This window comes from Euleptes europaea, chromosome 6 (genome assembly GCF_029931775.1).
Source record: "Euleptes europaea isolate rEulEur1 chromosome 6, rEulEur1.hap1, whole genome shotgun sequence".
In the NCBI taxonomy this organism is placed as follows: Eukaryota; Metazoa; Chordata; class Lepidosauria; order Squamata; family Sphaerodactylidae; genus Euleptes; species Euleptes europaea.
Genome location: NC_079317.1, coordinates 9,587,627 through 9,615,601, shown reverse-complemented (window position 1 = coordinate 9,615,601; position 27,975 = coordinate 9,587,627). Strand labels below are relative to the sequence as shown.

Sequence of the window (27,975 nt, the reverse complement as noted above, 5' to 3'; positions counted from 1 at the left end):
CTTCCTAGAGGCACCTGGTTGGCCACTGTGTGAACAGACTGCTGGATTTGATGGGCCTTGGTCTGATCCAGCATGGCCTTTCTTATGTTCTTGAAGACCTCTAATAGATGGCTAGAACACGAATACATATAAAGCCCCCAAAGAAATATAAACAACTTGTAAATCTGTCAGATATTTATACTAAAATAACAAACTACAATGATAATTATGCAAAATAAAGGTAAATGTCCCCTGTGCAAGCACCGTGTCATTCCTAACCCATGGGCTGACGTCACATCCCGACGTTTTCTAGGCAGACTTTGTTTACGGGGTGGTTTGCCAGTGCCTTTCCCAGTCATCTTCCCTTTACCCCCAGCAAGCTGGGTACTCATTTTACCGACCTCGGAAGGATGGAAGGCTGAGTCAATCTTGAGCCGCCTACCTGAAACCAACTTCCGTTGGGATCCAACTCAGGTCGTGAGCAGAGCTTGGACTGCAGTACTGCAGCTTACCACTCTGTGCCACGGGGCTCATCATGCAAAATACACATTCATTATTCATCAACAATGTATATACAACTATAACAAAATAAAGACAAAACTGACCTTGATGGACCAAGAGTCAGTATAAGTATAAGGCTGCTTCATGTGTGTCCAACGTAGGGTTGCCAGGTCCCTCTTCACCACTGGCGGGAGGTTTTGGGGCAGAGCCTGAGGAGGGCGGGGTTTGGGGAGGGAAGGGACTTCAATGCCATAGAGTCCAATTGCCAAAGGGGCCATTTTCTCCAGGTGAACTGATCTCTGTTGGCTGGAGATCAGTTGTAACAGCAGATCTCCAGCTACTACCTGGAGGTTGGCAACCCTAGTCCAAGTGACACATCCCCCACCCAGTGTTTTTCCTTCTCTTGGGAGAGGGAATGCACTTTATTGGCAGGTAGCCCCAGCAGAGGCGATTCAACAGCACCACAAGGGATTCCCCCCACATCCCTAAGAAATCTTTGGATCATGGCAAAAGCACCAATTGGCATGAAATCAAAGTATGACCACGCCCGGCTTCCACTCACATTTGTTCGTCTCGCTTCCTGCAGCTTCGTCGAACGTCTGAGGAAAGGCAAACTCCGGCCCGTATAAATGGGTGACACCCCCCAGCAGGCTCAGGTTGGCTATCCTCACGGTACAAGGCTTTGGCGCTATACTCTGCAGTCCGGGAAACATATAGTCGATCGGTGAGTTCGGCAGAGGCACAGTCTACACGGAGAGGCAAAAAGAAGCAAGCTTTGTCACTTGGGCACGGATCATGGTCTGATAGGATAATCAAAAATGATTTACAATTGGTTTTATCCACAAAATCTGATAGAGTTTGGACTAGGGCTGTCGATTCGGTTCGGCCCAAACTGAAAAACAGCCGAATTTCCCGATTCTGCGGTTTTTAGTTCGGGACGAACCGAACTAAAAAATGGCGGGAAACCGGGGGAGCCGAATTCAGCGAGTTCGGGAGTTCACAATAAATCCGGCAAATTCGGGGCGTCAGTAAGCAGCATTCTTCTCCCCCGGCCAATCGGTGGCCAAGCTGGGTTTTCTTCTGGCCAATCAGTCAGGATTGAGTACTGGAGGAATCAGCTGATGTGCGGCCGGGCCGGGGAGAGAGAGAGAGAGAGAGAGAAATCCTCGTGTGTGTGTGTGGGGGGGTGCTTGTGCACATTCGCTCCTTTCCGTGGCTGCAGGGGGCGCATTTTTGTGGGTACAGACCCCAAACTTTCAGTGGAGCTTCAGACAAGCCTTCTTAAGAGACCCCCAAAGTTTTGTAAAAATTGGGTCAGGGGGTCCCGAGATATGGGCTCCCCCCCTTTTCTCTTTCCGTGGCTGCAGGGGGTGCATTTTTTGGCGTACAGACCCCAAACCTTCAGCGGAGCTTTAGATGAGCCTTGTTAAGAGACCCCCCAAGTTTTGTAGACTTTGGGTCAGGGGGTCCCGAGATATGGGCTCCACCCCTTTTCCCTCCCCCCTTTTCCATTTCCGTGGCTGCAGGGGGCGCTTTTTTGGGGGTGCAGCCCCCAAACCTTCAGGATATCTTCAGACGAGCCTTCTTAAGAGCCCCCCAAGTTTTGTAAAGATGGGTTCAGTGGGGGCAGAAATATCGGCTCCCCCCCTTTTCTCTTTCCGTGGCTGCAGGGGGTGCATTTTTGGGGGTGCATTTTTGGGGGTACAGACCCCAAACTTTCAGCGGAGCTTCAGACAAGCCTTCTTAAGAGACCCAGGTTTCGTAAACATTGGGTCAGGGGACCCCGAGATATGGGCTTTCCCCTTTTCCCTATTGGGATGAATGGATCACCCGATCCTGTATGCATCTCCAGAGCAAAACGTCCCGTGCTTAAATGGAATCGTCTTGGATTACCCAGTCCTCCTCCCAGCCCCTCTTGATGGAACAGAAGACAACCACAGTAAGACCCCTTTGGGGGCTTTAATCTATACTTTTTCTCCTGTGTGTGTGTGTGTGTGGGGGGAAAGCAGAGTCTGTGTGTGTGTGGGGAGGGAGCAGTTTCTGTGGATGGGGGGGAAGCCAAAGGGGGCTTTCACCCGTTCTACCTGGGGGGGTGTGCCCCCTCGAGTCTCTCTCTCCCTGGTTTGAGGGGGGGCTTCAGTTGTATGTCCTCAGGTTTTCCCTCATTCATACAACGGTTAGGTCTATTTTGATGCTTGCTAAAACTGGTTTTCAAATGGTGACTTAAAGAATGCATTTGCCTGGTCCCGAGTCCCATGCAAAAGGGGAAATTCCACCCCCTCCTGCTCATTATGCATAGCTAGCTGCCTCTGTCACTTTCCATGGTTTGCAAACTCCCAGGTGTCAGGTGTTGCTTTGCATGTTTGCAAAGGTGTTGCTTTGCAATTGTGTTGCTTTGCAAAGCAATACAACTGCAAAGCAACACTGCAAACTTCTTAGCACCTGCCCCGCCCTTTGCATGTTTGCAAAGGTGTTGCTTTGCAGTTGTGTTGTTTTGCAGTTGTGTTGCTTTGCAAACTTCTTTGCACCTGCCCTGCCCTTGCTCTCATCAGCTGTTTGTCGGGGCTGGGAGCTTTGTGCGTGGGCGGCAAGCTCTGCTCAGAGATGCACATTAAGGGTGGGGGGGACCCCTTTCGGGGCCCATATCTCAGCCCCCCCGACCCAATCTTTACAAAACTTGGAGGGTCTGGCAAGAAGGGTCCTTTGAAGCTCCGCTGAAAGTTTGGGACCTCTACCCCCAAAAATGCCCCCCCAGAGCTGCGGAAAGGCGCGGTTGTGTTTTTAATGGCTTTATTCGACCGAACTTTTTCCCCGAACATTGAATTCCCGCCGAATTGCACGGACCCGAAGTGGGGGAGTTCAGACTTCGGCATATCCCGAATCTAAACGGGCCGAATTCAGCCGAATCCGAACTATACCGAATTTTCTTAAATTCAACAGCCCTAGTTTGGACTAAAGAAAGCCAGGTCTGTGGTCCATCAACGTCTCATTGATACTGAGTTTCAAAATGACAAGGCTCTTCTTCCTAAAAAAAAAAAGTAAAGGTAAAGGTCCCCTGGGCAAGCACCGGGTCATTCCTGACCCATGGGGTGACGTCACATCCTGACGTTTTCTAGGCAGACTTTGTTTTACGGGGTGATTTGCCAGTGCCTTCCCCAGTCATCTTCCCTTTCCCCCCAGCAGGCTGGGTACTTATTTCACCGACCTCGGAAGGCTGGAAGGCTGAGTTGACCTTGAGCCGGTTACCTGAAACCGACTTCCGTTGGGATCAAACTCAGGTCGTGAGCAAAGCTTGGACTGCAGTACTGCAGCTTACCACTCTGCGCCATGGGGCTCTTCTTCCTAACTACTTTAAAAACCTCAGGTCATGGACAGGCAGTTATTCAGCCCCTTATCTAACCTCAATTACTTCCCCAACATTAAGATGGGCCTTTTTCTAGGGCCCGATTTGATGCCCTTCCATCTGCTGTGCTTTCAGGAAGATTTCTTCATTGCCCAAGAGAGACACACAAATGTTCTTGTTCCATGGATATGGTGGAGATGCTAGCACATATTTTGCTCCGTTGTGAACATTATTTTGATGCCAAAAATCATTGAATTACTCCCCTCCTATCTCAATCTGTACACACTTACACCTCTGAGGCCTCCTTGGGCAGATTATCTTCTGGAAGACGGGGTGACTTATATTTCATATTCCATAGCAAAATTTTGCTCTTATGTTTGCTGGGAAACGGAAGGCATTTATGAAGAACAAAGACCCTAAGGGCAAATCTTCAGATTAGTTAGTACGGATGAGATGTTGTAAGCGGGAGCTGTATAATTTTATCATAGGATGTATATCCTATATTTTATGCTGGCCTTTAGCTGTAATAAATAAATGATGACTTGGGTACAGAAACATCGCATGAAACAAAAGAAAGCGAAAATTCCACCTACCTAGGGGGCAGACCTAGGCTCGGGTGAGAGGAGAGAAGCTTATGGACTTATGCCTCAGGGCTAGCCTCAAAAGGCAGCTTCGTGTGTTCACAGCAATACATTCCTGGCTGCCACTGACCCATCCCAAGTTTAATTCCCTGGGGAGGGGCCATGGCTCAGTGGTGGAGCATCTGCTTGGCATGCAGAAGGTCCCAGGTTCAATCCCCGGCATCTCCAGTTAAAGGGACTAGGCAAGTAGGTGATGTGAAACACCTCTGCCTGAGACCCTGGAGAGCCGCTGCCGGTCTGAGTAGACAATACTGACCTTGATGGACCAAGGGTCTGATTCAGTAGAAGGCAGCTTCATGTGTTGATGTGTGTTCAGGTGCTAATGGCTTCGAATCTAGTCCTCGATCCCAGTTCAGAAGCCGACAAAACCCATTGTTTGTGAATTACAGCATCCCTACCCCCTTTTAAATTAATGCCACTTTTAGAGGGTTCTTGCCCTCTATAGCAGGGGTGTCTAACATAAGGCCCGTGGGCTGGATCCGGCCCCTTGAGAGCTCTTATCCAGCCCACGAGCCAGCCAAGGCAGCCCCCTCCCTCGATCTGGGCTGGTGGGGCATGGCCCAGCCTGACCAAGTGGCATTTCTGTCATATCCGGCCCTCATAAAAATTGAGTTAGAAACCCCTGCTCTACAGCAACCAGTTTTAAAAAAAAATGTTCCCATTCTTCTTGCCAAAGACCCTATTAGAAATTCCTCAGCGAAGCAGACCTTGCTCACGTCCCTATGAAATTTCCCCCCCCTACTGGTCCCATCAACAGAGACGTGGTGAAAACATGGAAGGCCAACTGAAGAGGGTGAGAAGGAAGGGTTGTCAGGTCCCTCTTCGTCACCAGCAGGAGGTTTTTGGGGCAGAGCCTGAGGAAGGCGGGGTTTGGGGAGGGGAGGGTCTTCAATACCATAAAGTCCAATTGCCAAAGTGGCCATTTTCTCCAGGTGAACTGATCTCTATCAGCTGGAGATCAGTTGTAATAGCAGGAGATCTCCAGCTTACTACCTGGAGGCTGGCAACCCTAGGAGAAGGGCTTCGTCCATGAGCATGGGTTTTACGGGAGCAGATTGGCAGGGTTGGAAAACTCGGGAAGAAAGCCCAAATAACCCTTGGACAGGATTCGAACCTCTCCTCGAAAGAGGATGGTGAAAGGGGGAGGGGCATTGTGCTCATGGAAGGTAATGCAGCAGAAGGACAGCCTGCCATGTGATGCCACCAGGCCCCGCCCCTTCCATCAGCCTCTCCTTGCTTCTCTAGGAATGAGGTCTCTCTGCATCATAGCGATGGAAGGGACAAGCAGTCCCAGAAGTAAAGCTCCGGATCTGACCTGTGGTGATCAGCATTTCCTGAGGTTCGATCAAAAGGTGCTTTCACTGTGCAAAGAGGAGGGAATTTTTGGCAGTGTCCCCATTCAATTCACAGCCTTCCTGTGCATCCCATAAGAACATAAGAAACACAAGAAAGGCCCTGCTGGATCAGACCAAGGCCCATCGAGTCCAGCAGTCTGTTCACACAGTGACCAACCAGGCGCCTCCAAGAAGCCCACAAACAAGACTGCAGCAGCATTGTCCTGCCTGTGTTCCACAGCACCTCATATATTCAGCATGCTCTTCTGATCCTGGAGAGTATAGGTATGCATCATGACTAATATCCATTTGGACTAGTAGCCATGGATAACCCTCTCCTCCATGAACATGACCACTCCCTTCTTAAAGCCTTAACATAAGAAACATAAGAAAGGCCATGCTGGATCAGACCAAGGCCCATCATGTCCAGCAGTCTGTTCACACAGTGGCCAACCAGGCGCCTCCAGGAAGACCACAAACAAGACGACTGCAGCAGCATTGGCCTGTCTGTGCTCCACAACACCTAATATAATAGGCATGCTCCTCTGAGCCTGGAGAGAATATATATGCATCATGACTAGTATCCATTTGGACTAGAAGCCATGGATAGCCCTCTCCTCCATGAACATGTCCACTCCCCTCTTCAAGCCTTCCAAGTTGGCAGCCATCACCACATCCTGGGGCAGGGAGTTCCACAATTTAACTATGTGTTGTGTGAAGAAATCCCCTGCTGTTTGCCATTTAAATCCCCCCCCCCCAGAGGCTTTCTGGGAGGCGCAGGCGGGTGCAGAAGGGGAAGCAGGAAAGATCTATTCCAGAAGCAGAGCGTTTACAGCAGCGGAGGCTTTTCTTTGGCTCTAATCCTGCATGCATCCCCGTGGTCAGTCTGACCTCCAGAAAATGATGGTGTCCATCGGGGCGAGGCCTCCTGATTTTTTTTGGGGGGGGGGGGACAGCAACAAACTTGGAATTTTTAAATTTATTAGAATCTATTTACTCCCACGGGGAGGAGTGGGGTGAATAACATGGATTTCCCACCTCCAGGGCCCCACAAACAATCTGGATCACTCTCCGATGATGCTGGAAGCCAAGAAGGTGCGAATTCAGTCACTTCCTATTGTGCAAAATTTCTTGCGCCGGTTAATGCCTCAAAGCATTATCTTTCCCAAAAAGGCACTTAAGGAAGACTGGCTTGGATGTTGCGGAGGAAAGCAGAGGGGGCCTTCGGTCGTTCCACTTCAGTGGCCTAACATGATAATGCCTCAGTTCTGTTCTGCCCAACGAGGTAGAACAACTCCGAGCAAGGCCCTCTTTCCGAAACACAGACCCCCGTGGCCGAGAGAGCCCTTCGCACCCTCCCCTCCCCGCAGCTGCACTAACATGGCCGTGTCTTTTATTTTTTAAGTGATGTCCGATGCGCGGAAGCACGGGTCAGTTTGGAAATAAAGCATTGATGACACGCAGACACTCAATCTGCGAGCACTCAGGAGCCTTGTATACAAAGCACCGCAGTTTCGGGTGGCGGGGGGTGGGGGGGAGAAGGCCTCCGTTTTTGTGCCGCAACCCGCTGAGGGATTGACGTGAGGGGGCTGCCTCCGCTGCTGTAAACATGCAAAGACTTTTACCCAATGCATGTTTGCTTAAAGCGCATCACAAACTGGTACATTTTTTTCCTCCTGCTTTTCCGCTGAGGAGTTGACAGCAGGACATGCGGTTCTCCCATGCCCATTTTATCCACACAACAACCCAGTGAGGAAGAGAAGGCTGAAATAGAAGGACTGGACCAAGTTTGTCCAGTGAGCTTCGTAGCTGAATGTGGATTTGAACCCAGATCCGAGCCTGACACACTAACGACTACACTACACAGGTCTTCACTGGGACGACTGCAAAACAAGAAAATCTAAATTGTGGAACTCCCTGCCCCAGGATGTGGTGATGGCTGCCAACTTGGATGGCTTTAAGAGAGGAGTGGACATGTTCATGGAGGAGAAGGCTGTCCATGGCTACCAGTCAAAATGGATACCAGTCATGATGCGCACCTGTTCTCTCTATCCGTCTTTCGTGCCCTTGTTCCTGACGGACCAAAGCTGCCGACGCAGCCCTTGCGAGAAAATACAGCCGCTTCCAAGAGGCCCGTTCACGAGCACGCTGGATTCCAAACAGGATGTAAAGGGAAAAGAACGTGCGCAGGCAGGATCGCGGGGGCCTGTTTTCGACTCTCCCACCCCCAATGGTACGAGGCCTGTACAGCTGTTAATTGTGATAAGTGTGTTTTACTTGCTGTTCTAATAAATGGAACTCGGCTCTTCCCCTCTCTTCGGAGCTGATCACTACTCCATCCAAGACCTGAAGGCTGGGCAGGCGGAACACCAGCAGAGGGCGGTGGCAAATCTTGCGGGACACCTGGAACGTGGGGAGGAAGAAAGAGAAGGAGGAGAAGGAGTGTTTTTTATACCTTGATTTTTTCAAGTCTCAAGTCAAGTTTATTGTCTAAGGCCACTACAATCTAAAACAGTATAGCAACAGGTTAAAATATACAAAACCAGAATCATTAAAAGAATACAAAAATTAAAATATGCCCATTCAGCTCTATCCAGCTTTACTACATTTCATGGTTTCCTTTGCGCTGATTTTCTTGGCCGCCAGGCCATACATATAGAGCCTCGTGGCGCAGAGTGGTAAGCTGCAGTGCTGCAGTCCAAGTTCTGCTCACAACCTGAGTTCGATCCCAACGGAAGCCGGCTCCAGGTGGACTCAGCCTTCCATCCTTCCAAGGTCGGTAAAATGAGGACCCAGCTTGCTGGAGGTAAAGGAAAGATGACTGGGGAAGGCACTGGCAAACCACCCCATAAACAAAGTCTGCCTAGGAAACGTCGGGATGTGACGTCACCCCATGGGTCAGGAATGACCCGGTGCTTGCACAGGGGATCTTTACCATTAGGTCATACAGTGCCATTCTTTTGGAAATATACGGGTCTTTATCTGACAGCAAATAGACTAATCTGTCAACATCAGATGATAATTGTGACCCTGAAAGAATGTTTGCCCGAAACTTGTTCCGGGGCTCAGTGTATAAAGGACAGGTCAGGACATAATGGGGGAGATCTTCCACTGAACCACCACATAAACAAATGCATTGAGTCAGAGGTGTTTTTTTTTTAAAAAAAAAAAACGGCCTGCAAAAAGCTCCATGGGCATGGTTGATTTTTTTCTACCTTTAAGGAGAATCAAACTGGCTTGCAGTCGCCTTCCCTTCCTCTCCCCGCAATAGACACCTTGTGAGGTATGTGGGGCTGAGAGAGTTCGGAGAGAACTGTGACTGGCCCAAGGTCACCCAGCTGGCTCTTCATGTGGAGGAGCGGGGAATCGAACACGGTTCACCAGATTAGAGTCCGCTGCCCTTAACTACTGCATCATGCTGGCTCTCAGGGGAAGGCCTTGGCCTCTGTGCCGTGTTTGTTAGTCATCTGGTTGTCCGCTGCGTGAAACAGGACGCTGGTTTAGATGGACTGGTGTGGCAGGCACCTCTGATGTTGTTGCATGAATCAAAGCCCTGACTCTTTGGCCATTGAGGGGCTGTGGCTCAGTGGTAGAGCATCTGCTTGGCATGCAGAAGGTCCCAACTTCAATCCCCGGCATCTCCTGTTAAAGGGACCAGGCGAGTAGGGGATGTAAAAGACCTCTGCCTGAGACCCCGGAGAGCCGCTGCCGGTCTGAGTAGACAATACTGTCTTTGATGGACCAAGGATCTGATTCAGTATAAGGCAGCTTCATGTGTTCATGTGATGCCTGGCTGTTTCCTCGTGGTCACCCTGCCGATTTTGCTTTGAGTATGCGTGCATTTTCCGACCTCCAGAGGTCGCCTCCCTCTCCCTGCGTGTTTTCCCCATGTTTTCTGGATGCTGGCTAAACACAAATCCAGAAAACGTGGGTAAAAGGAGCGGGGAGAGCGAGGCGACCTCTGACGGTCAGAAAATGCAACCGTAATCAAAGCAAAGCTCCAAAGTAGTTGGCGGGGTGACCGCGAGGAAACAGCCCATGCATAAATGGCCTTTCTTTTCATTATCTGGTTTTTTTGCACCAATTTTTGTGTGTGTAAAATGCGAGCGTATTTCAACTGTGTGTTAATGAATGAACATTATATGATACACACATTAGACACATAAATGCCATACAAGTACCATAAGATATACTTATGCAATGCAAACAAATCTACAAAATCAGCATTAGAAAGCATGAAACTGGTTGACAAAATACACATTCACACCACACAAATAAAATCCGGAGAAGTTGCATAAACAACAGGTAAAGAACTCAGTGTTACGGATACCGTGGACTGCCAAAAAAACAAATCAGTGGGTTATAGATCAAATCAAGCCTGAACTGATCCTAGAAGCTAAAATGACTAAACTGAGGCTGTCGTATTTTGGTCACAAGAAGACAAGAGTCACTGGAAGACAGTCATGCTAGGAAAAGTTGAGGGCAGCCGGAAAAGAGGAAGACCCAACAAGGGATGGACGGACTCAATAAAGGAAGCCATGGCCCTCAGTTTGCAAGATCTGAGCAAGGCTGTCATTTTGGAGGACTTTCATTCATAGGGTCGCCATGAGTCGGAAGCGACTTGGCGGCACTTAACACACACACAATCTGGGGGGGGGGAAATAGTATACTCACTGGATTTCCATAGATTGACAGTTCTTTAAGGCAAGGAAGACAGTCAAGTTTTTCGAGTTCTGATAGATCCTGTCCCAAGATTAAAAAAAACAAAAGAACACACAAATACAAGCACTTGGTGAAACTTGCCAGCAAAATTATTATGAGCCAGGCTTCAGGGACTTACTGTAGGGAGTTGTTCATCGAGGGCCCATTTTATTTCAGTATTTACATTTGCAGCTAGGAGTAGGTAAGATTCTTGCTTGGGAAATTTTGGGAGATTTGGGGTGGTGCTTGCGGGCGTTCAGAGGGGGTAGGGACCTTAGCAGGGATGGGATGACAAAGAGTCACATTTCTAACATTAGAAAAGAGCAAGAGTCCAGGAGCACCTTAAAGACTAACAAAATTTCTGGCAAGGGTTATGAGCTTTCGTGAGCTGCAGCTCCCTGGACTCTTGCTCTTTTCTACTGCTACAGATTGACTACCACAGCTACCTATCGTGATCTATTTCTAACAGATCTGTTGCTAACTGAACATGAGTCAGCAGTGTGATACGGTAGCTAAAAAGGCAAATACAATCTTGGGCTGTATCAACAGAAGTATCGTGTCCAGATCACACAAAGTGATGGTATCCCTTTGCTCTGCTCTGGTCAGACCTCACCTAGAGTATTGTGTTGAGTTTTGGGCACCGCAATCTCAGAATGATGTAGACAAGCTGGAACGTGTTCAGAGGAGGGCAACGAAGATGGTGAGTGGTCTGGAGACCAAGTCCAATGAGGAAAGGTTGAAGGAGCTGGGTATGTTTAGCCTGAAGAGGAGAAGACTGAGAGGGGATATGATAACCATCTTCAAGTACTTGAAGGGCTGTCCTAGAGAGGAGCATGCCGAGTTGTTTTCTGTTGCCCCAGAAGGTTGGACCAGAACCAACGGGTTGAAATTAAATCAAAAAAGTTTCTGTCTAGACATTAGGAAGAACTTTCTAACAGAGTGGTTCCTCAGTGGAACAGGCTTCCTCGGGAGGTGGTGAGCTCTCCTTCCCTGGAGGTTTTGAAGCAGAGGATAGAGGGCCATCCATCAGCAATGCTGATTCTATGACCTTAGTCCGATGATGAGAGGGAGGGCATCCTGGCCATCTTCTGGGCATGGAGTAGGGGTCACTGGGGGTGTGGGGGGGAGTGAATTTCCTGCTTTGTGCAAGGGGTTGGACTAGATGACTCTGGTGGTCCCTTCCAACTCTATGATTTTATGAGGGTGACTGGTCTCTGAAGTCTGGAGATGAGTCACAATTACAGGATCCTCCCAAACCCACCTGGAGGCTGGCAACTTTAAACAGACTGAAGAAATTACTTTTATTTATTTGAGGCATCTTTTAAAAGCATACTTGATCCCAAAAAGGATTCCTGGCTTCCTTCTCAGCATGAACAGAAAGGCCGGCCCATGAATCTACAAGGGCATCTTTTCCGCCTTTGGGCTAGTGGCAGACCTCCCCCATTGACCCTGCCTGGGACAGGGAATTAACAGCCTCCAGTCCCAATTTCCTGCTCCCAGGGAACTGAGGAGCGGGAGACAAAAATGGCTTCCACATAGTGGCATGCTAGCATTTCTTCCTGGTCTCTATGGTAAAGGCCATAGATGCTAGGCGAGACTGGCCTAGAGAATCACCCGGAAGTGACATCTCCTCCTCTCCAAATTCTGCCCTTCCCCAGGCACAGTCCCCCAAATCTCCTGATGTTTGCCAAGGCAGTGGTGGAAAGAGGCACCTTCCAAGTTGAAAGCAGTGTGAGAGATTCACATGCCACATCCTATTTTGAACAGAAAGGGTCAGCTGTAGGGAAATGTGAATGTGGTCCACCAAGTGACCTTTTGGTCCATTCCATAGTTATGGTTTTGAAACCCAAGGCAGCAGATCTTCCCAGCAGGTAATGTTCAGCATCTCCTTCATTGGTTCCAGTATTGCTTGACCCGGAAGTGACATCACATCCTCCCCAAGTTCTGCCCTTCCCCCAAATCTCCTGGCATTTGAAACAAGATCCCTTGCCAGAGCAACAAGAAGACCAGAATGAAGCACGGGGAAGCCTTTCACCTCCAAAGCATTAAATCAGAGTCACCCTACCTGGATTTTATTAAGACCGAGGAAAAGCTTCTGTAGCTTCGACAAGGACTGCAAATGGTTCACTTCCCGCAGGCGGTTCTCCTCCAGGTGAAGAGCCAGCAGGGAGTTCTGCTTGGTGAAGGAGTTCTCGCCGATCATCTTGACTCGATTGTGATCCAGCACCAACTCCTGAAGAAGCTGCAGGCCCTCCAGCCCTTCGATGTGGCTGATGTCGTTGCCTGTTGGACCAAGACCAAAGATCTGTGCGTGCGGCAGGAGGTGGGTGGGGCGAAATGGAGCACACACAAACCACCCTGGAGAGTGACAACCAAGTCTTTGGTTCTTTTCCCCCCTTTTGCCATGAAGTCGCAGCCGACCAACAGTGACCCCATAGGAGGATTTTCAAAGCAAGAGACGTTCAGAGGTGGTTTGCTAATGCTTGACTCTGCGTCAAGATGCTGGACTACCTTGGTGGTCTCCCATCCAAATAATAACCAGGGCTGACCCTGCTTAGCTTCCGAGATCTGACAAGATCAGGCTAGCCTGGGCCATTCAGGTCAGGCCATAATAGCTGTGCGCTGTCAAGTGGAACTTTCTGCCCCAGGATGGCTGCCAACTTGGAAGGCTTTAAGAAGGGAGTGGACATGTTCATGGAGAAGGGTATTCATGGCTGCTAGTCATGATGCAAACCTATTCTCTCCAGGATCAGAGGAGCATGCCTATTATATTAGGTGCTGTGGAACACAGGCAGGATAATGCTAGTTGTCTTATTTATGGGCTTCCTAGAGACACCGGGTTGGCCACTGTGTGAACAGACTGATGGACCTGATGAGCCTTGGTCTGATCCAGCAGGGCTTTTCATATGTTCTTAAGTCACAGCCAACTCATGATGACCCCAGGAACATGGCGTTTGCAAGGCAAGAGATGAAGAGAGGCGGTTGGCCATTGTGAGACTCTGCATAGCAACCCTGGACTTCCTTGGTGGTCGCCCATCCAAGTAGTAACCAGGGCTAACCCTGCTTAGCTTCTGAGGTCTGATGAGATAGGGCTAGCCTGGGCCATCCAGGTTTTCAAAGCAAGAGATGTTCAGAGGTGGTTTGCCTGTGCAGCAACTCTAGACCAGTGGTTCTCAACCTTTTTCAGACCGTGGCCCCCTTCCAACCTTGTTTCCTTCCTGTGGCCACCCTGTCCTACCAGTAGAAAGGTAGCTATTTAAAATATTTTGTTTGTAAATAGCCAAGGAACAAAGAAGCAGGAACAGCCACACAAGGTGAATGCATGCAGTTCTCACTGGGAAACTGAAATTTACAAAAAATACCCCACAAATTGGGAATACAACACGCTAATAAACAACAATGTTCACATACAAGGGAGAACAAAGCCTCTACCACCGTTGCACAAGATTACAGCGGTACAAAAGTCCACAGCTGCAAACGATGCATAGAAGTGCAATGAAGAAAGTCAAGTGTTAGGTTTTCAGTCCACTGAAGATACAAATTGTATTTCTTTTCTGTTTTCTTCACTTCTCACTTCCCTCTGTGGCCCCCTAGTCTCGTGCCGTGGCCCCCCATTTACACAATTTTCACCTGTGGCCCCCTTGGAATATCCTGGGGCCCACCAGGGGGGCCATATGGCCCCAGGTTGAGAACCACTGCTCTAGACTTCCTTGGTGGTCTCCCATCCAAGTACTAACCAGGGCCAACCCTGTTTAGCTTCTGCAATATGGTAAGATTGGGGTAGCCTGGGCTATCCTGGTCAGAGCTTGGTTCTTCTTTACTTACCCTGTAAGAAGAGGAACTTCAGGTTTTTGAGCCTGCTAATCTGCAGCAGGGCCAAGTTGGCAATTCCATTGTAGCCCAGATGCAGGACTTCCAAACTCTGCATGATTGGTGATAGGCTCTCGCTGATTCCCACGTCCCTAAAGCAAAAGAGGAGCTTGGTCAGTGGACAGGGCTCGGCAATAAAGTCGCGAGTCTAACATGTGCAAAATAAAATTCTTTTTCAGAGCTTGAGTATTAAATGGAGCCCTGACCTGGATGGCCCAGGCTAGCCTGATCTTGTCAGATCTCAGAAGCTAAGCAGGGTCAGCCCTGGTTAGTATTTGGATGGGAGACCACCAAGGAATACCAGGGTTGCTGTGCAGAGGAAGGCACTGGCAAACCACCTCTGTTAGTCTCTTGCCATGAAAACCCCGAAAGGGGTCGCCATAAGTCGGCTGCGACTTGAAAGGCACTTTACACACATTAAAAGGAAGGGGGAGGAAAACATCTGGCCTGTTACACTTCTGGAAACATGACAGAGCTGGGATGGAATCCATACTGCGAACCTCCGCCACAAACATAGAAACACACTCTTTTGCCCGCAGAACACCTGACGGAAGGAAGAGGAAACAGCTGGAAACGGCTGTCTGGTTCTATTAAGTAAAGGTTTTATGACCACCCCTCGGCAAGAGCCCATACCCCGGAAAGGCAAAAAAAAAAAATCCACCTGCAATAGTTCTGCATCTCTGCATGAGAAAATTTGGGGCTCGGCTAAGTGGCTTTGGTTCCTTGCAGTGAAAGGATACTGGGGAATTGATGGCCATTTTTAGGCATGCCGCCGCAGCCAACCTGGAGCTATGACCAAGGGAAGACTCGGCATAACGGGGACAGCTCAGTGGCCAAGAGCTCAAAACAGCTGCCTGGAGTGTCGCAGCTGGCAGAAAGCATTGAGGGGAGGGGCTGTGCTCAATGGTAGAGCACCTGCTTGGCATGCAGAAGGTCCCAGGTTCAATTCCCGGCATCTCCAGTTAAAGGGACTAGGCAAGTAGGTGATGTGAAAGACCCCTGCCTGAGACCCTGGAGAGCAGCTGCCAATCTGAGTAGACAATACTGACTTTGATAGACCAAGGGTCTTATTTAGGATAAGGCAGCTTCATGTGTTCATGTATTCATGTAGGTGTGACTGGGGAGGGGGAGAGATGAAGGGAACTACTTGGGGGGGCGTAGAATAGAGCTGCAGGGGAGGGCACTATGGAACCCCCCTGCACCAGGACTCCTGTTCATGATGTTAAGGGTTTAGATTGTCTTGATTTCTTTGGGTTTCTTTTTTACTACCTTGAACATCACACAGATATTTGGGGGAACTGGTACGAACCTATTTCCAAGCTTCATTTTTTATCAGTGACTCTTACCTATTGGCCTTCTATTCCCCCTTCTGTAATTTTCCCAATAAGACTTCCCAAAATGAAGTTCTTGTTCACACATGGGAAGAGCCATGGCTCAATGGTAGAGCATCTACTTGGCATGCAGAAGGTCCCAGGTTCAATCCCCAGTGGCATCTCCAATTAAAGGGACTAGGCAAGGAGGTGATGTGAAAGACCCCTGCCTGAGACCCTGGAGAGCTGCTGCGGGTCTGAGTAGACAATACTGACTTTGATGGACCAAGGGTCTGCTTCAGTAGAAGGCAGCTTCGTGTGTTCACAGCAATACATTCCTGGCTGCCACTGACCCATCCCAAGTTTAATTCCCTGGGGAGGGGTTGATGCTCAGTGGTAGAGCCTCTGCTTGGCATGCAGAAGGTCCCAAGTTCAATCCCCGGCATCTCCAGTTTAAGGGACTAGGCAAGTAGGTGCTGTGAAACACCTCTGCCTGAGACCCTGGAGAGCCGCTGCTGGTTTGAGTAGACAATACTGACTTTGATGGACCGAGGTCCGGTTCAGTATAAGGCAGCTTCATGTGTTTGTGTTCATGTGAAAATGAGAATGCGGATAAGCCACGTGTGATTTCGGGGGATTTGTGATCATATTCCCTAACATGCAATTACGTCACCAAAAGCAGCAAGCCAGGGGTGAGGTGTGTGTGGACCCAACTCTTCCTTCCAGGCTGTTTTCCTGATTGCAACCCAACTCCCTTGTGGGAACTGAGACGATACCTGCTGGTTTTGGAAGGCCCTTGCTGCCCGTAGCCACTGGACGTCACTTTCTGATACAGCAGCTGCCGGTTGGTCAGGTGGTTCGGGGGCTTTAGCCTGGGGACGATCGACTCGATGTGATTGTAGTTTAGGCAGAGCACCTGCACGGAAGGAAGCCCAGAGACATTAAGCGCGTTCCGCTCACTTCCACTGGACATGACGGAACCTGTGGTGGAACTCAGGAGACCGCAATGTAGAATCAGCCTAGGAGGAAGCCAGACTAAGCAGTCCCTACGGCACCAGCACCCTGCAGGGCCCTTTCAGCAGGGCCCTTTCAGCTTGATATGATAACCATCTTCAAGTCCTTGAATGGCTGTCATATAGAGGATGGCGCCGAGTTGTTTTCTGTTGCCCCAGAAGGTCGGACCGGAAACAATGGGTTGAAATTAAATCAAAAGAGTTTCTGTCTAGACACTAGGAAGAATTTTCTAACGGTTAGATCGCTTCCTTGGTGGAAAAGGCTTCCTCGGGAGGTGGTAAGCTCTTCTTCCCTGGAGGTTTTGAAGCAGAGGCTAGAGGGCCATCCGTCAGCAATGCTGATTCTATGACGTTAGGCAGATCATGAGAGGGAGGGCATCTTGGCCATCTTCTGGGCATGGAGTAGCGGGTCACTGGGGGTGTGGGGGGGGGGGAGGTAGTTGTGAATTTCCTGCATTGTGCAAGGGGTTGGACTAGATGACCCTGGTGGTTCCTTCCAACTCTATGATTCTATGGTTCTATGACCCTTAGACTTACTACAGCCTCTTCATATGTCATCACCACCTAGGTCTGAGCCAAGAGGCTCGTATGGTGCTGCCAGCCTCGCCGGGTTGGGCTCGTCCCAGGATTCTCCAGTAGCCCTCTGAGGCAGCAGCAGCCCCCCAGGAACTTTCCCAGTAAGTTAAAGGGCCAGACCCGCACTGGCTGAAACCCAAAGACAGGCCTCATGGACACAACCTCCGTAAACCCGTATCTCTTCAAGTCCAAGGGGGCCGTGGCTCAGTGGTAGAGCATCTGCTTGGAATGCAGAAGGTCCCAAGTTCAATCCCTGGCATCTCCAGTTAAAGGGACTAGGCAAGAAGGTGATGTGAAAGACCTCTGCCTGAGACCCTAGAGAGCCGCTGCCAGTCAGAGTAGACAATACTGACTTTGTTGAACCAAGGGTCTGATTCAGTAGAAGGCAGCTTCATGTGTTCAAGTCCAAATCTCTATCTACGAGAAGCCGCCAGCCCCAAGGCAAGGTGGACGCTGTGGCTTAAAAACAAAGCTCTTCAGGTGGTGGAGAATCTTCAATTGGTGGAGAATCTTTCAGCTGCCCTGGTCTGAATTCGATCAAAATCCTGGATCTGCTGCAGCGGACGAATCCTCCAGTTTCATGCGCAACCCAGAGACAACCGTACGAGCAAATCTGAAAAGGCCCCGACAAGGTCCAGGGGTTCATCTCTCCCCCCCTTCCACCCATCCTTTCTTCCATAACGGAGTAACCCTGAAATCCCCAGAAGGTCTCCCACCCTGGCACTGACCTGTTTGGCTACAGCTGGGCGGCTTCTACGCCTTCCACTCCTCATTTGGGTCCTAATCTAGGTCAGCCCTAGAAAGAGGAAGGAACCACAAGCGGCTCACCTTGATATTCGGGAGGAAGATCAAACCGCTAAAAGTGGTGAGGTTGTTGTTCTGCAGGTTCACACTGGTGATGTTTTTAAACTGCTCCGGAGGCATGAGATCGACCGTTCTGCGTCAGGCAAGGGGAAAAAAAGGGGGTTTCGAGGAGGGAAAAGGACTAGACGGTGCAAAATAAACCCAATACAATCTGTAGCTGCCCCTTTTCTGGACCTTTTCCCAGGGGCATTTCCGCCAAAGTTACTAACCGGATCATAGAGGCTGTCCAGTTTAATTCTTGCATCTTGCTGAAGTCAGAGTGCCCCAGCCTTTCTACAACCATGTCGGAAGTCAGCTTGCCGCCGAATAAATCTTTTGAGTTTTCGATCTCGGACTGTTCCTGAGCAGGGAAATCGGGAGACGTTCTGAGCCTCTGCTGCTAAGCAATCGGTTGCAGGATCTCCCCATAGATATTGATTGTGGATCACAGGGACAAGGGCTACTCCCCCAGCCTCTCCAAAGCTCAAAGTAAATTTCTCAGGCCCCTCTGGATGAGAGGAGTCGAGCCTCCGCTCCCCAATATAGGAGGAGGCGTGTGCTGGTGTAGTGGTTAAGAGCGGTGGTTTGGAGCGGTGGACTCTGATCTGGAGAGCCGGGTTTGATTCCCCACTCCTCCACATGAGCGGCGGAGGCTAATCTGGTGAACTGGATTTGTTTCCCCACTCCTACACATGAAGCCAGCTGGGTGACCTTGGGCTAGTCACACTCTCTTGGCACCAGCTAGCTCACAGGGTGTCTGTTGTGGGGAGGGAAAGGTGATTGTAAGCCGGTTGATTCTCAAAGGTAGAGAAAGTCAGCATGTAAAAACCAACCATTATTCTTCTTCTTCTGGTAATTGGGAATTCCCTAATGAAAGGGATAGAAGCTAAAGTGTGCCAATCGTCTTGAGAGGTATGCTGTCCACCAGGTGCACACATCCGGGATGTGATAGTCTTATCAAGCCAACAGATTATTATCCCTTCTCGTTCATCCGTATAAGAACAAATGATATTGCTTGGCACAGCCCAGAACATATTCAGAGACTATGTGGCTCTAGGTAAAAGGTGAAGGACCTGGAAACACAGGTTGTGTTTTCGTCAGTTCTTCCTGTCGAAGGTCGTGGCTTATGAAGAGAGAGAAGAATACTTCAAATAAATGACTGGCTATATAGATGGTGTAATCGGGAAAGGTTTGGGGGTTTTGGGACCCTGCTTACGCTTTCAAGATGAAGGTCTTCTATCGGGAGATGGTTTGCACCTCACGAGGGTAGGGGAAAATGTGTTTGCTAAGAGCCTTGCAAACCTGATAGGGAGTCCTTCAGTGTTACTCCTCTGAAGATGCCTGCCACAGCTGCTGGCGAAACGTCAGGAAAGAAAATACCAAGACCACGGTCACACAGCCCGGATAACCTACAAGAACTGATAGGGAGGGCTTTAAACTAAAACCTGTGGGAAAGCGAGACAAAAACTCAAAGCCTAGTACGATGCCAATAACTGGAGATAAGAACATTGAAGATTTGGGGGAGTGGTGCATATTCAGCTGTGAGCCTGCGAGCATCTAACATCAATGGCTAATGTGGCAGGATCTTAAATCCTGGACTTGGAAAATCTGCTTGTTTTCCTTCCTTCATTTCAAAAGACGTTTCTAACATCTAGCCTGATGAAGAGTTCCAATGAGCTTGAAAATTCGCAAACTGTTTTTTGTCACTTGGGCCGGCCCCAGTAAAAGGTATTATGTGGAATTGGTTTGTTGTTCGGAATTTTGGGCAGACCAATGTGGCTGTTCACAACTGTTTTCTCTTGTAGGGTCACTGGAGCAGGTGGGGTGGGGGTAGAAGATCAGTGACAGAAAACACCTCCTGTCTGGCAGGTGAGGTTATCCTCACAACACTTGATAATTACTCCAGGTTTTCATATCACGTTGTGACTGTAGGATGTGGACGTTTTGTTTAAGATAGGCTATAATCTTCATGTGTAAGGAAGCTTTTTATAGACAAAGAAAGTGTAAGGAAGCTTTTAATAGACTAGGCGTCACTGGGGGTGTGGGGGGGGGAGGTAGTTGTGAATTTCCTGCATTGTGCAGGGGGTTGGACTAGATGGCCCTGGTGGTCCCTTCCAACTCTATGATTCTATGAAGCTCTGCAGTTTTATATTTATTGCTAATAAAGGTAAAGGTCCCCTGTGCAAGGACCGGGTCATTCCTGACCCATAGGGTGACTTCGCATCCCGACGTTTCCTAGGCAGACTTTGTTTACGGGGTGGTTTGCCAGTGCCTTCCCCAGTCATCTTCCCTTTACCTCCAGCAAGCTGGGTACTCATTTTACCGACCTCAGAAGGATGGAAGGCTGAGTCGACCTTGAGTGGGCTACCTGAAACCGACTTCGGTCGGGATCGAACTCAGGTTGTGAGCAGAGCCTTGACTGCAATACTGCAGCTTAGCACTCTGTGCCACAGGGTTCATTATTGCTAATACTACGTCCAAAAGTCACAAAGATTTGATACATAATTTATGGTCTGGTGTGCTAATTTCTTTTAGACCACTTAAGAAGGCAAATACAATCATATAAAGACGATATGCGTTTCAGTGTATGTCTAATTGTATATCATACCAATTGTGTTATTTTAATATAGGTATTTGGAAGGCTTTCTGCCAGGCCATATAGGAGTCATTAGCATCATTGGTTTTAATTTGTATTAAACTTACGTGCACTTAGATAATTTTTCAATTTTTAATCGTATATTTCTTGGCCTTGCTAGTTGTTTGTTTTTTGCTTGATCTTTTAGGTACTTTATCTTCACAACAACCCTGAGTGGTAGGATAGGCTGAGAGTGCAACTGGCCCATGGCCACCCAGTGAGCTTTCGCGGCTAAGAGGAGATTCGAAACTGGCTCTGTCATTTCCTAGTCCAACACTCTAACCACTGCACCACGTTGGCTGTCAACAATCCCCTTCACAGCTCAGAAGAAGCTCTGCAGCAGAAGTACCGTATGCAGAACCCCCAGTTTGAGATTGGATACGGTTACAGATTTGGGGGGCAGAGGAACCAATGCGGTTTGAGGATCAGGTGCTAGCTCTACTTCCTGCTGTGCACGTGACATCATTGTTACTTCTAAGATTAAGCAAAATAAGGGGGGGGAGCTCCTCTTACCACTGCCACACCATCTAAGGCCTTTAGCGATGGGATATGGAAAATAACAAAGAGCCGGTAATTATCTTGCTTCCAAACGATCAGGTTTCCAGACGTGTCCAGGATGACCAGGTTGTTCAGCCCCTAGGAAATAGCAAGGTGGCCAACATTTTAATTAACCAGACCATGTCGCAGACAAGGGAAATCTTGTAGTAATGGGATTATGGGCCGAGATAATTCAACCCTTTAAAAAGTGTTTATCTGCCTACAACCCAGCAATTTCCATCTTCAGGGTTCACTTTCCCCCCCAAGACAAGCCGAGTGGGATGGTGGTAAGGTTGCCAGGTCCCTCTTTGCCACCAGCGGGAGGTTTTTGGGGCAGAGCCTGAGGAGGACGGGGTTTGGGGAGGGACTTCAATACCAGAGAGGCCAATGGCCAAAGTGGCCATTTTCTCCAGATGATCTGATTTCTGCCGGCTGGAGATCAGTTGTAAAAGCAGGAGATCTCCAGCTAGTACCTGGAGGTGGGGAGGAGAGAAAACAAGCTCTGTTCTCCATCTCCCCTCCCGGGAACAACCGTCGGAATTGGGAATGTTGGAACAATCCAATCCCTCGCAATGCAGAAGCTAGCCAACTGAGAATGTACTTTTGGTGGGGGAAAGAGCCGCAGCCAACTCATTCATGGTGACCTCAGGACCACAGGGCTTTCTGTGCAAGAAATGAGCAGAGGTGGTTTGCCATTGCCTGTCTCTACTTAGCAACCCTGGGCTTCCTTGGCGAAGAAAGAGAGTTGGTTTTTATACCTCACTTTTCTCTACCTTAAGGAGTCTCAAAGTGGCTTACAATCACAATCCCTTCCTCTCCCCACAACAGACACCTTGTGAGATAGGTGGGGCTGAGAGAGTTCGGAGAGAACCGTGACTGGCCCAAGGTCACCCAGCAGACTGCATGCGGAGGAGTGGGGAAGCCAACCTGGTTCTCCAGATTAGAGTCCGCCGCTCTTAACCACTACACCACACTGGTCTCCTGTTCAAGTTATAACCAGGCACGACCCTGCTTAGCTTCTGAGATCTGATGAGATCACGCTAGCTTAGGCCATCTAGGTCAGTACAAATGCACTTTTAATGCACTTTTAATTTAAAAAAAAACCCAGTAATAGTTACCTTTATATTAGAGCTGCCAACCTAAAGGTGGGCCTACAGATCTCCAAGAATTACAACTAATTTCTGGACAACAGAGATCAGTTCCCCTGGAGGAAATGGCTGCTTTGGGGGGGGGTGGACTTTAGGGCACTATACCCCAGTGAGGTCCCTTCCCCTCCCCAAACGCCACCCGCCCCAGGCTCCACTGCCAAATTTCCAGAAATTTCCCAAACCAGATTTGGCAACCTTAATTTACATTGCGCTTTTGAGTGTTCTAAGCGCTTCGTACACTTTATCCCTGCAATCTTCACATGACAAACCTGAAAGGTGGGGTCGATATTATTATCTGCACACTACCTTTAGAGGACTGGGCTGAGAGCTAGTCTTATGCCACCAATTGAGTTAATTATTACCTATTATCACTAAATATTACCTATTTTCACTAAATCATTACCTATTTTCACTAAATATCAGCAAACATTTCTGGCAGAGTATGAGCTTTCGTCACAGCTCACTTCTTCAGATACAGCTAGCATATGAGTCCATCTATCCTTAAGTAGAGAAGAGTGAATTCGGACATCCAGAGGCGGTAGCATGTAAATGTCAATAGCCTATACATTTACATGCTATTGCCACTGGGTGTTTGAATTCACTCTTCTCCACTTAAAGATAGATGGACTCACACCCTAGCTGTATCTGATGAAGTGAGCTGTGGCTCACGAAAGCTCATACCCTGCCAGAAATTTTGTTAGTCTTTAAGGTGCTACTGGACTCTTTTCTACCACTTCAGACAGACCAACACTGCTACCCATCATAACTTTGCTAATCTCATTATTCATAATGGGTTCCCCCGACATGGCTTTGACACCAACAGTCAGCAATAGGGGAACTTGTTCGTCAAATGCCCGGGGTCCCGATTCAGTATGGGACTATAGTGCAAAGGAAAATAACTTAATCCTTTGAGGCATGCCTCCCCCCTGTTGTAATAGTCAAGATCTAAATTTAGTCATTATGGGGTTAATGTATTTGTTTAGCAACATCATAGACCTGACCTCGAAGTGTAATCTGGCTTTTAGCCAATCCTATGTATTATTTGGTGTGTTTGACAAACTGATTTGCCAATTTGAATTACGTCATTGTTTGAGTTGGTTAACGAGCTCAATTGGTTTTCCTGTACAGATTTTAGTAAAATGGCTAATTTGTAACTCAGTCGTATAGCCACTTGCCAGCCGTACCTAATTGCTTGTTGGTATGTAACTTAATGTTTTAGTAAGCCGACTATGTAGAGCTTAGGAGTTTATTATTTTATCAGGAATTTCCCGTTTTACCTTTTCCCTATAGACTAGATGAAGTTTGTTACTTTGATTAATAACTACCGTCTCAGCGTTATTATTTTCAACACTCCCTGCCCCGGAAATAGCTACACAGTGCTGCTATTTACCTTGCTGGGACAAAATACAAGTCACCTATTTCTTTGCACCATGGGACAAGCGGGAGCTCTGCAGAGCCATTACATGATGGGGAAATGGCATCGGGAAGCGAGTTAAACCCCTTTCCCCATGTGATTGACAACACCTGGAGACCGAGGAAGGGGCCAACAGTCCCCCCAGCTGTTTCCACTAGGGAAAACGGCACAAGAGGGAAGGCCAAAGCCCCCTCTGCCCCTTCACAGTGGTTGGAGCCTCGCCGAGTGACTCACTGATTTTAAAATATTAGTCCCCAGAAGAAGAAGAGTTGGTTTTTATATGCCGACTTTCTCTACCACTTAAGGAAGAATCAAACCGGCTGACAATCACCTTCCCTTCTCCTCCCCACAACAGACACCCTGTGAGGTAGGTGGGGCTGAGAGAGCTGTGTCTAGCCCAAGGCCACCCAGCTGGCTTCATGTGGAGGAGTGGGGAAACAAATCCAGCTCACCAGATTAGTGTCCCCCCCACTCATGTGGAGGAGCGGGGGATCAAACCTGGTTCTCTAGATCACAGTCCACCATCCAAACCATTGCTCTTAACCACTACACCACACTTGGCTCCCAAGAGTACAGTGTGACTGTGATGGGTCGGGGGACCCCCAACACAACCCACGTCACTCATATTGTTTAGATGCACCCTTGGAGAAAGGTTTACCTTGAGTTGGTAGATCTCTTGATTGGAGGACACGTAGTTGTTGCTTATGTAGAGTTCAATGAGGGCATAGGTTTTTTGTAAGCCCACCAGCGACGTGATCCGGTTGTTCTCAAGGGAGAGGTAGTGAAGGTGCGTCAAGTTATCAAAAACGCTCCTCTCCAGGCTTGTGAGGTGGTTGTTGTTGGCACTAAACCGCATCAATTTGGAGAGTTTTGAGATACCTAAGGAAGAGGAACACCGCTCAAGAGCAGAACTAGAGGGAGCTACAGAAGCTACGTTGGCAGGCCCAGTCACCAAGCCTCTTTGCCACTACTGCAGGTAACTCATCACCCATATATGAAATGGAGAGGGCAAATGCCTTACCCTCCAGGTTCGAGATGCAGTTCCCGTCCAACGTGAGCTCTTCCAGATTATGGCACGAATCCAGCCCTTCTATTTTCGTGAGGTTATTATTGCTAAATGAGGCCCACCGCAAATTCTCCAGTTTTTCAAAATTGCTGATTTTGCTGAGATGTTGCCCGTCGAGGTCTAACGCTGTGATCTGGAAGAAAAGAAAAGAACACTTCGGCGCAGGATCCCAGCACTGCTATAGTGGAAGGAGGATGGTACAACGAGCCCTCACGTTTAAGAACATAAGAAAGGCCATGATGTGTCAGACCCAGGCCCATCAAGTCCAGCAGTCTGTTCACACAGCGGCCAAACAGGTGCCTCTAGGAAGCCCACAAACAAGATGACTGCAGCAGCATTATCCTGCCTGTGATCCACAGCACCTAATACAATAGGCATACTCCTCTGATCCTGGAGAGAATAGGTATGCGTCATGACTAGTATTCATTTTGACTAGTAGCCATGGATAGTCCTCTCCAACATGAACATGTCCACTCCCTTCTTAAAGCCTTCCACATTGGCCGTGGTCACCACATCCTGGGGCAGGGAGTTCCACAATTTAACATTCTGGTTATTTCCATCCTGCAGCTGGAAAGCTCAGCACATAGTGAGTTGATGGCAGAGAAGAGATTTAATCATAAATTAGAGCGGTTCCTCAGTGGAACAGGCTTCCTCGGGAGGTGGTAAGTTCTCCTTCCCTGGAGGTTTTTAAGAAGAGGTTAGATGGCCATCTGTCAGCAATGCTGATTCTGTGACCTTAGGCAGATGATGAGAGGGAGGGCATCTTGGCCATCTTCTGGTCACTAGGGGTGTGGAGGGGGGAGGTAGTTGTGAATTTCCTGCATTGTGCAGGGGGTTGGACTTGATGGCCCTTCCAACTCTATGATTTTATAAGATACATGATGTTGGAAGTGAAGGACGGTACAGTGTCTCTTGGTACAGAGCACACCAGTACCCCAGAGGGGGGGGCAGTAGAGCTAGCAAGACTAGACCAGTCAGTTTCCTCACCAAACTTCATTTCCCAGGATCTTGGACATCTTCTGGGGATGGAGTAGAGGTCACTGGGGTGTGGGGAAGGTATTTGAGAATTTCCTGCATTTTGCAGGGGGTTGGACTAGATGACCCTGGTGGTCCCTTCCAGCTGTATGATTCTATGATTCTATGAAGACCATTCAGTGAATAAGCAATTTGAAACTGTATCTCTGAAACCAATCAGAGAATTGCTCAAAGGTCCCTCTTTGCGCCTCTTGGTGCGGTGCTGTTTCCTTTCTACGCGAATGCATCCTGCCCCAACGTGAACCACCTTTGGCACCAATGTCGCACAGTGTAATGTTCACACCGTCGGCCTAAACGCGGCTTCTCGGGGCCGTTTCTGTAAACGCGCTTCTCTCGACGCACAAAGAGCACGAACGCGATGCTCCCCTCCGTGCAAATGTGTTCTCCTCTAGGTACGCTGCGGACAAATCGAACTGACAGAGGGGCTTTTAACCTTTTCGGCTTGCCAGATTAACATGATTCTGGAAGACGGGTCGCGACATAGGTTAAGACAGGTCCGGGCGCCCGAGGATCTCCCTGGATTGCATCCTACGCTGGGTTTCTCGCAGAGAATGCGCTTGAGATGGCCGGTGGTCACTCAAAACCACAGCAGAGTCTGAAGGAAGAGTGCCCCGTGAAGCGGCCTTCAGAATTAGCATCCTCCCCACCCCACACTTTCTGATTGTGGGGATTACACCGCCCAGCCGGGTCCACAGTGGCTGCTATCTTTCTGTTATGAAAATGCCATCCTGATATTTTATTTTTATTTTATACCTGTATTAGGATATTGTGGTTTTAGCTGATGTTTTTACGGTTTTAAATGGGCAGCATGGGCAGGACCGGCACTGCCTTCCAGTGCCAGCATGGTGTAGTGGTTAAGAGCAGTGTTTTGGAGCGGTGGACTCTAATCTGGAGAACCGGGTTCGATTCCCCACTCCTCCACATGAGCGGCGGAGGCTAATCTGGTGAACTGGATTTTGTGTCCCCGCTCCACCACATGAAGCCAGCTAGGTGGCCTTGGGCTAGTCAGACTCTCAGCCCCACCTACCTCACAAGGTGTCTGTTGCGGGGAGGGGAAGCCAGTGATGGTAATCCTGTTTGATTCTTCCTTAAGTGGTAAAGTCGGCATATAAAAACCAACTCCTCCTCCTCCTTCTCTGTGCCATGTGAGGCATGGGTGGGCAAAGCATTGCCCTTGTTGCCACTGGCCTTGCCTGGCACAGGTAAGGGGACCAGCCACAGGCCTTAGGGTTGCCAGCTCCATGTTGGGAAATACCTGGATTTTGGGGGCGGAGCCTGAGGAGAGTGGGGTTCAGGGAAGGGAGGGACTTCAATGTCATAGAGTCCAATGGCCAAAGCGGCCATTTTCTCCAAGGGAGCTGATCTCTATTGGCTGGAGATCAGTTATGATAGCAGCAGATCTCCAGCTAGTCCTTGGCAGTTGGCAAGTACCTAGCGTGGGAAGCTGCGTCAGTTTGCCGGAATCGAAAGGCAGGAGGTCTGCTGGGGCCGTGCCTGTGCCGCCATTGCAGGCTGTTGATCTGGGAGGCGGGAGACCCAGGATCAAATCCCCACTCACTGGGAGCTTACTGGGTGACTTCAGACCCACCAGAATCTCTCGGCCTAACCCACCTCGCAGGGGTGCCAGGATGGTAAAGGGGGGGACACCCCCCCATACCTGGTCTTGAGCTCCTGGCAGAAAAGCGAGATAAAAATGCGTGTGAGAAAAAGAAGCTCTCGCTGTATCCTGTGAGCTCAGCCTGTGTCCTCCAGGTTACCTGCTCCCCAGAGCTCCCACGGGAGAGCTTACATACTGTTGGCCCAATGGGGAGGGGCCGTGGCTCAGTGGCAGAGCATCTGCTTGGCATGCAGAAGATGCCAGGTCCCCAGCTTCTCCAGTTAAAGGAACCAGGCAAGTAGGTGATGTGAAAGACCTCTGCCTGGGACTCAGGAGAGCCAAGGAGATGGGCCATGGCTCAGTGGTAGAGCATCTGCTTGGTACGCAGAAGGTCCCAGGTTCAATCCCGGCATCTCCAGTTAAAGGGACCGG

At 49.2% G+C, this 27,975-nt stretch overlaps 1 protein-coding gene across 1 annotated transcript in view; it reads right to left on the bottom strand.

The window, feature by feature from the left end:
• The window catches only part of LRRC9 (leucine rich repeat containing 9), a 60,461-nt gene that overhangs the window by 1,422 nt on the left and 31,064 nt on the right, over positions 1-27,975 (bottom strand). The window contains exons 20-30 of the mRNA XM_056851748.1: positions 24,867-25,044; positions 24,504-24,724; positions 21,260-21,382; positions 18,342-18,472; positions 18,097-18,205; positions 16,456-16,595; positions 14,325-14,461; positions 12,565-12,782; positions 10,473-10,541; positions 8,076-8,201; positions 1,043-1,226 (exon numbers count right to left, since the gene is read on the bottom strand). Of these exons, the coding sequence (XP_056707726.1) occupies positions 1,043-1,226; positions 8,076-8,201; positions 10,473-10,541; positions 12,565-12,782; positions 14,325-14,461; positions 16,456-16,595; positions 18,097-18,205; positions 18,342-18,472; positions 21,260-21,382; positions 24,504-24,724; positions 24,867-25,044 (1,636 nt within the window). The remainder of the gene's footprint in view (positions 1-1,042; positions 1,227-8,075; positions 8,202-10,472; positions 10,542-12,564; positions 12,783-14,324; positions 14,462-16,455; positions 16,596-18,096; positions 18,206-18,341; positions 18,473-21,259; positions 21,383-24,503; positions 24,725-24,866; positions 25,045-27,975) is intronic.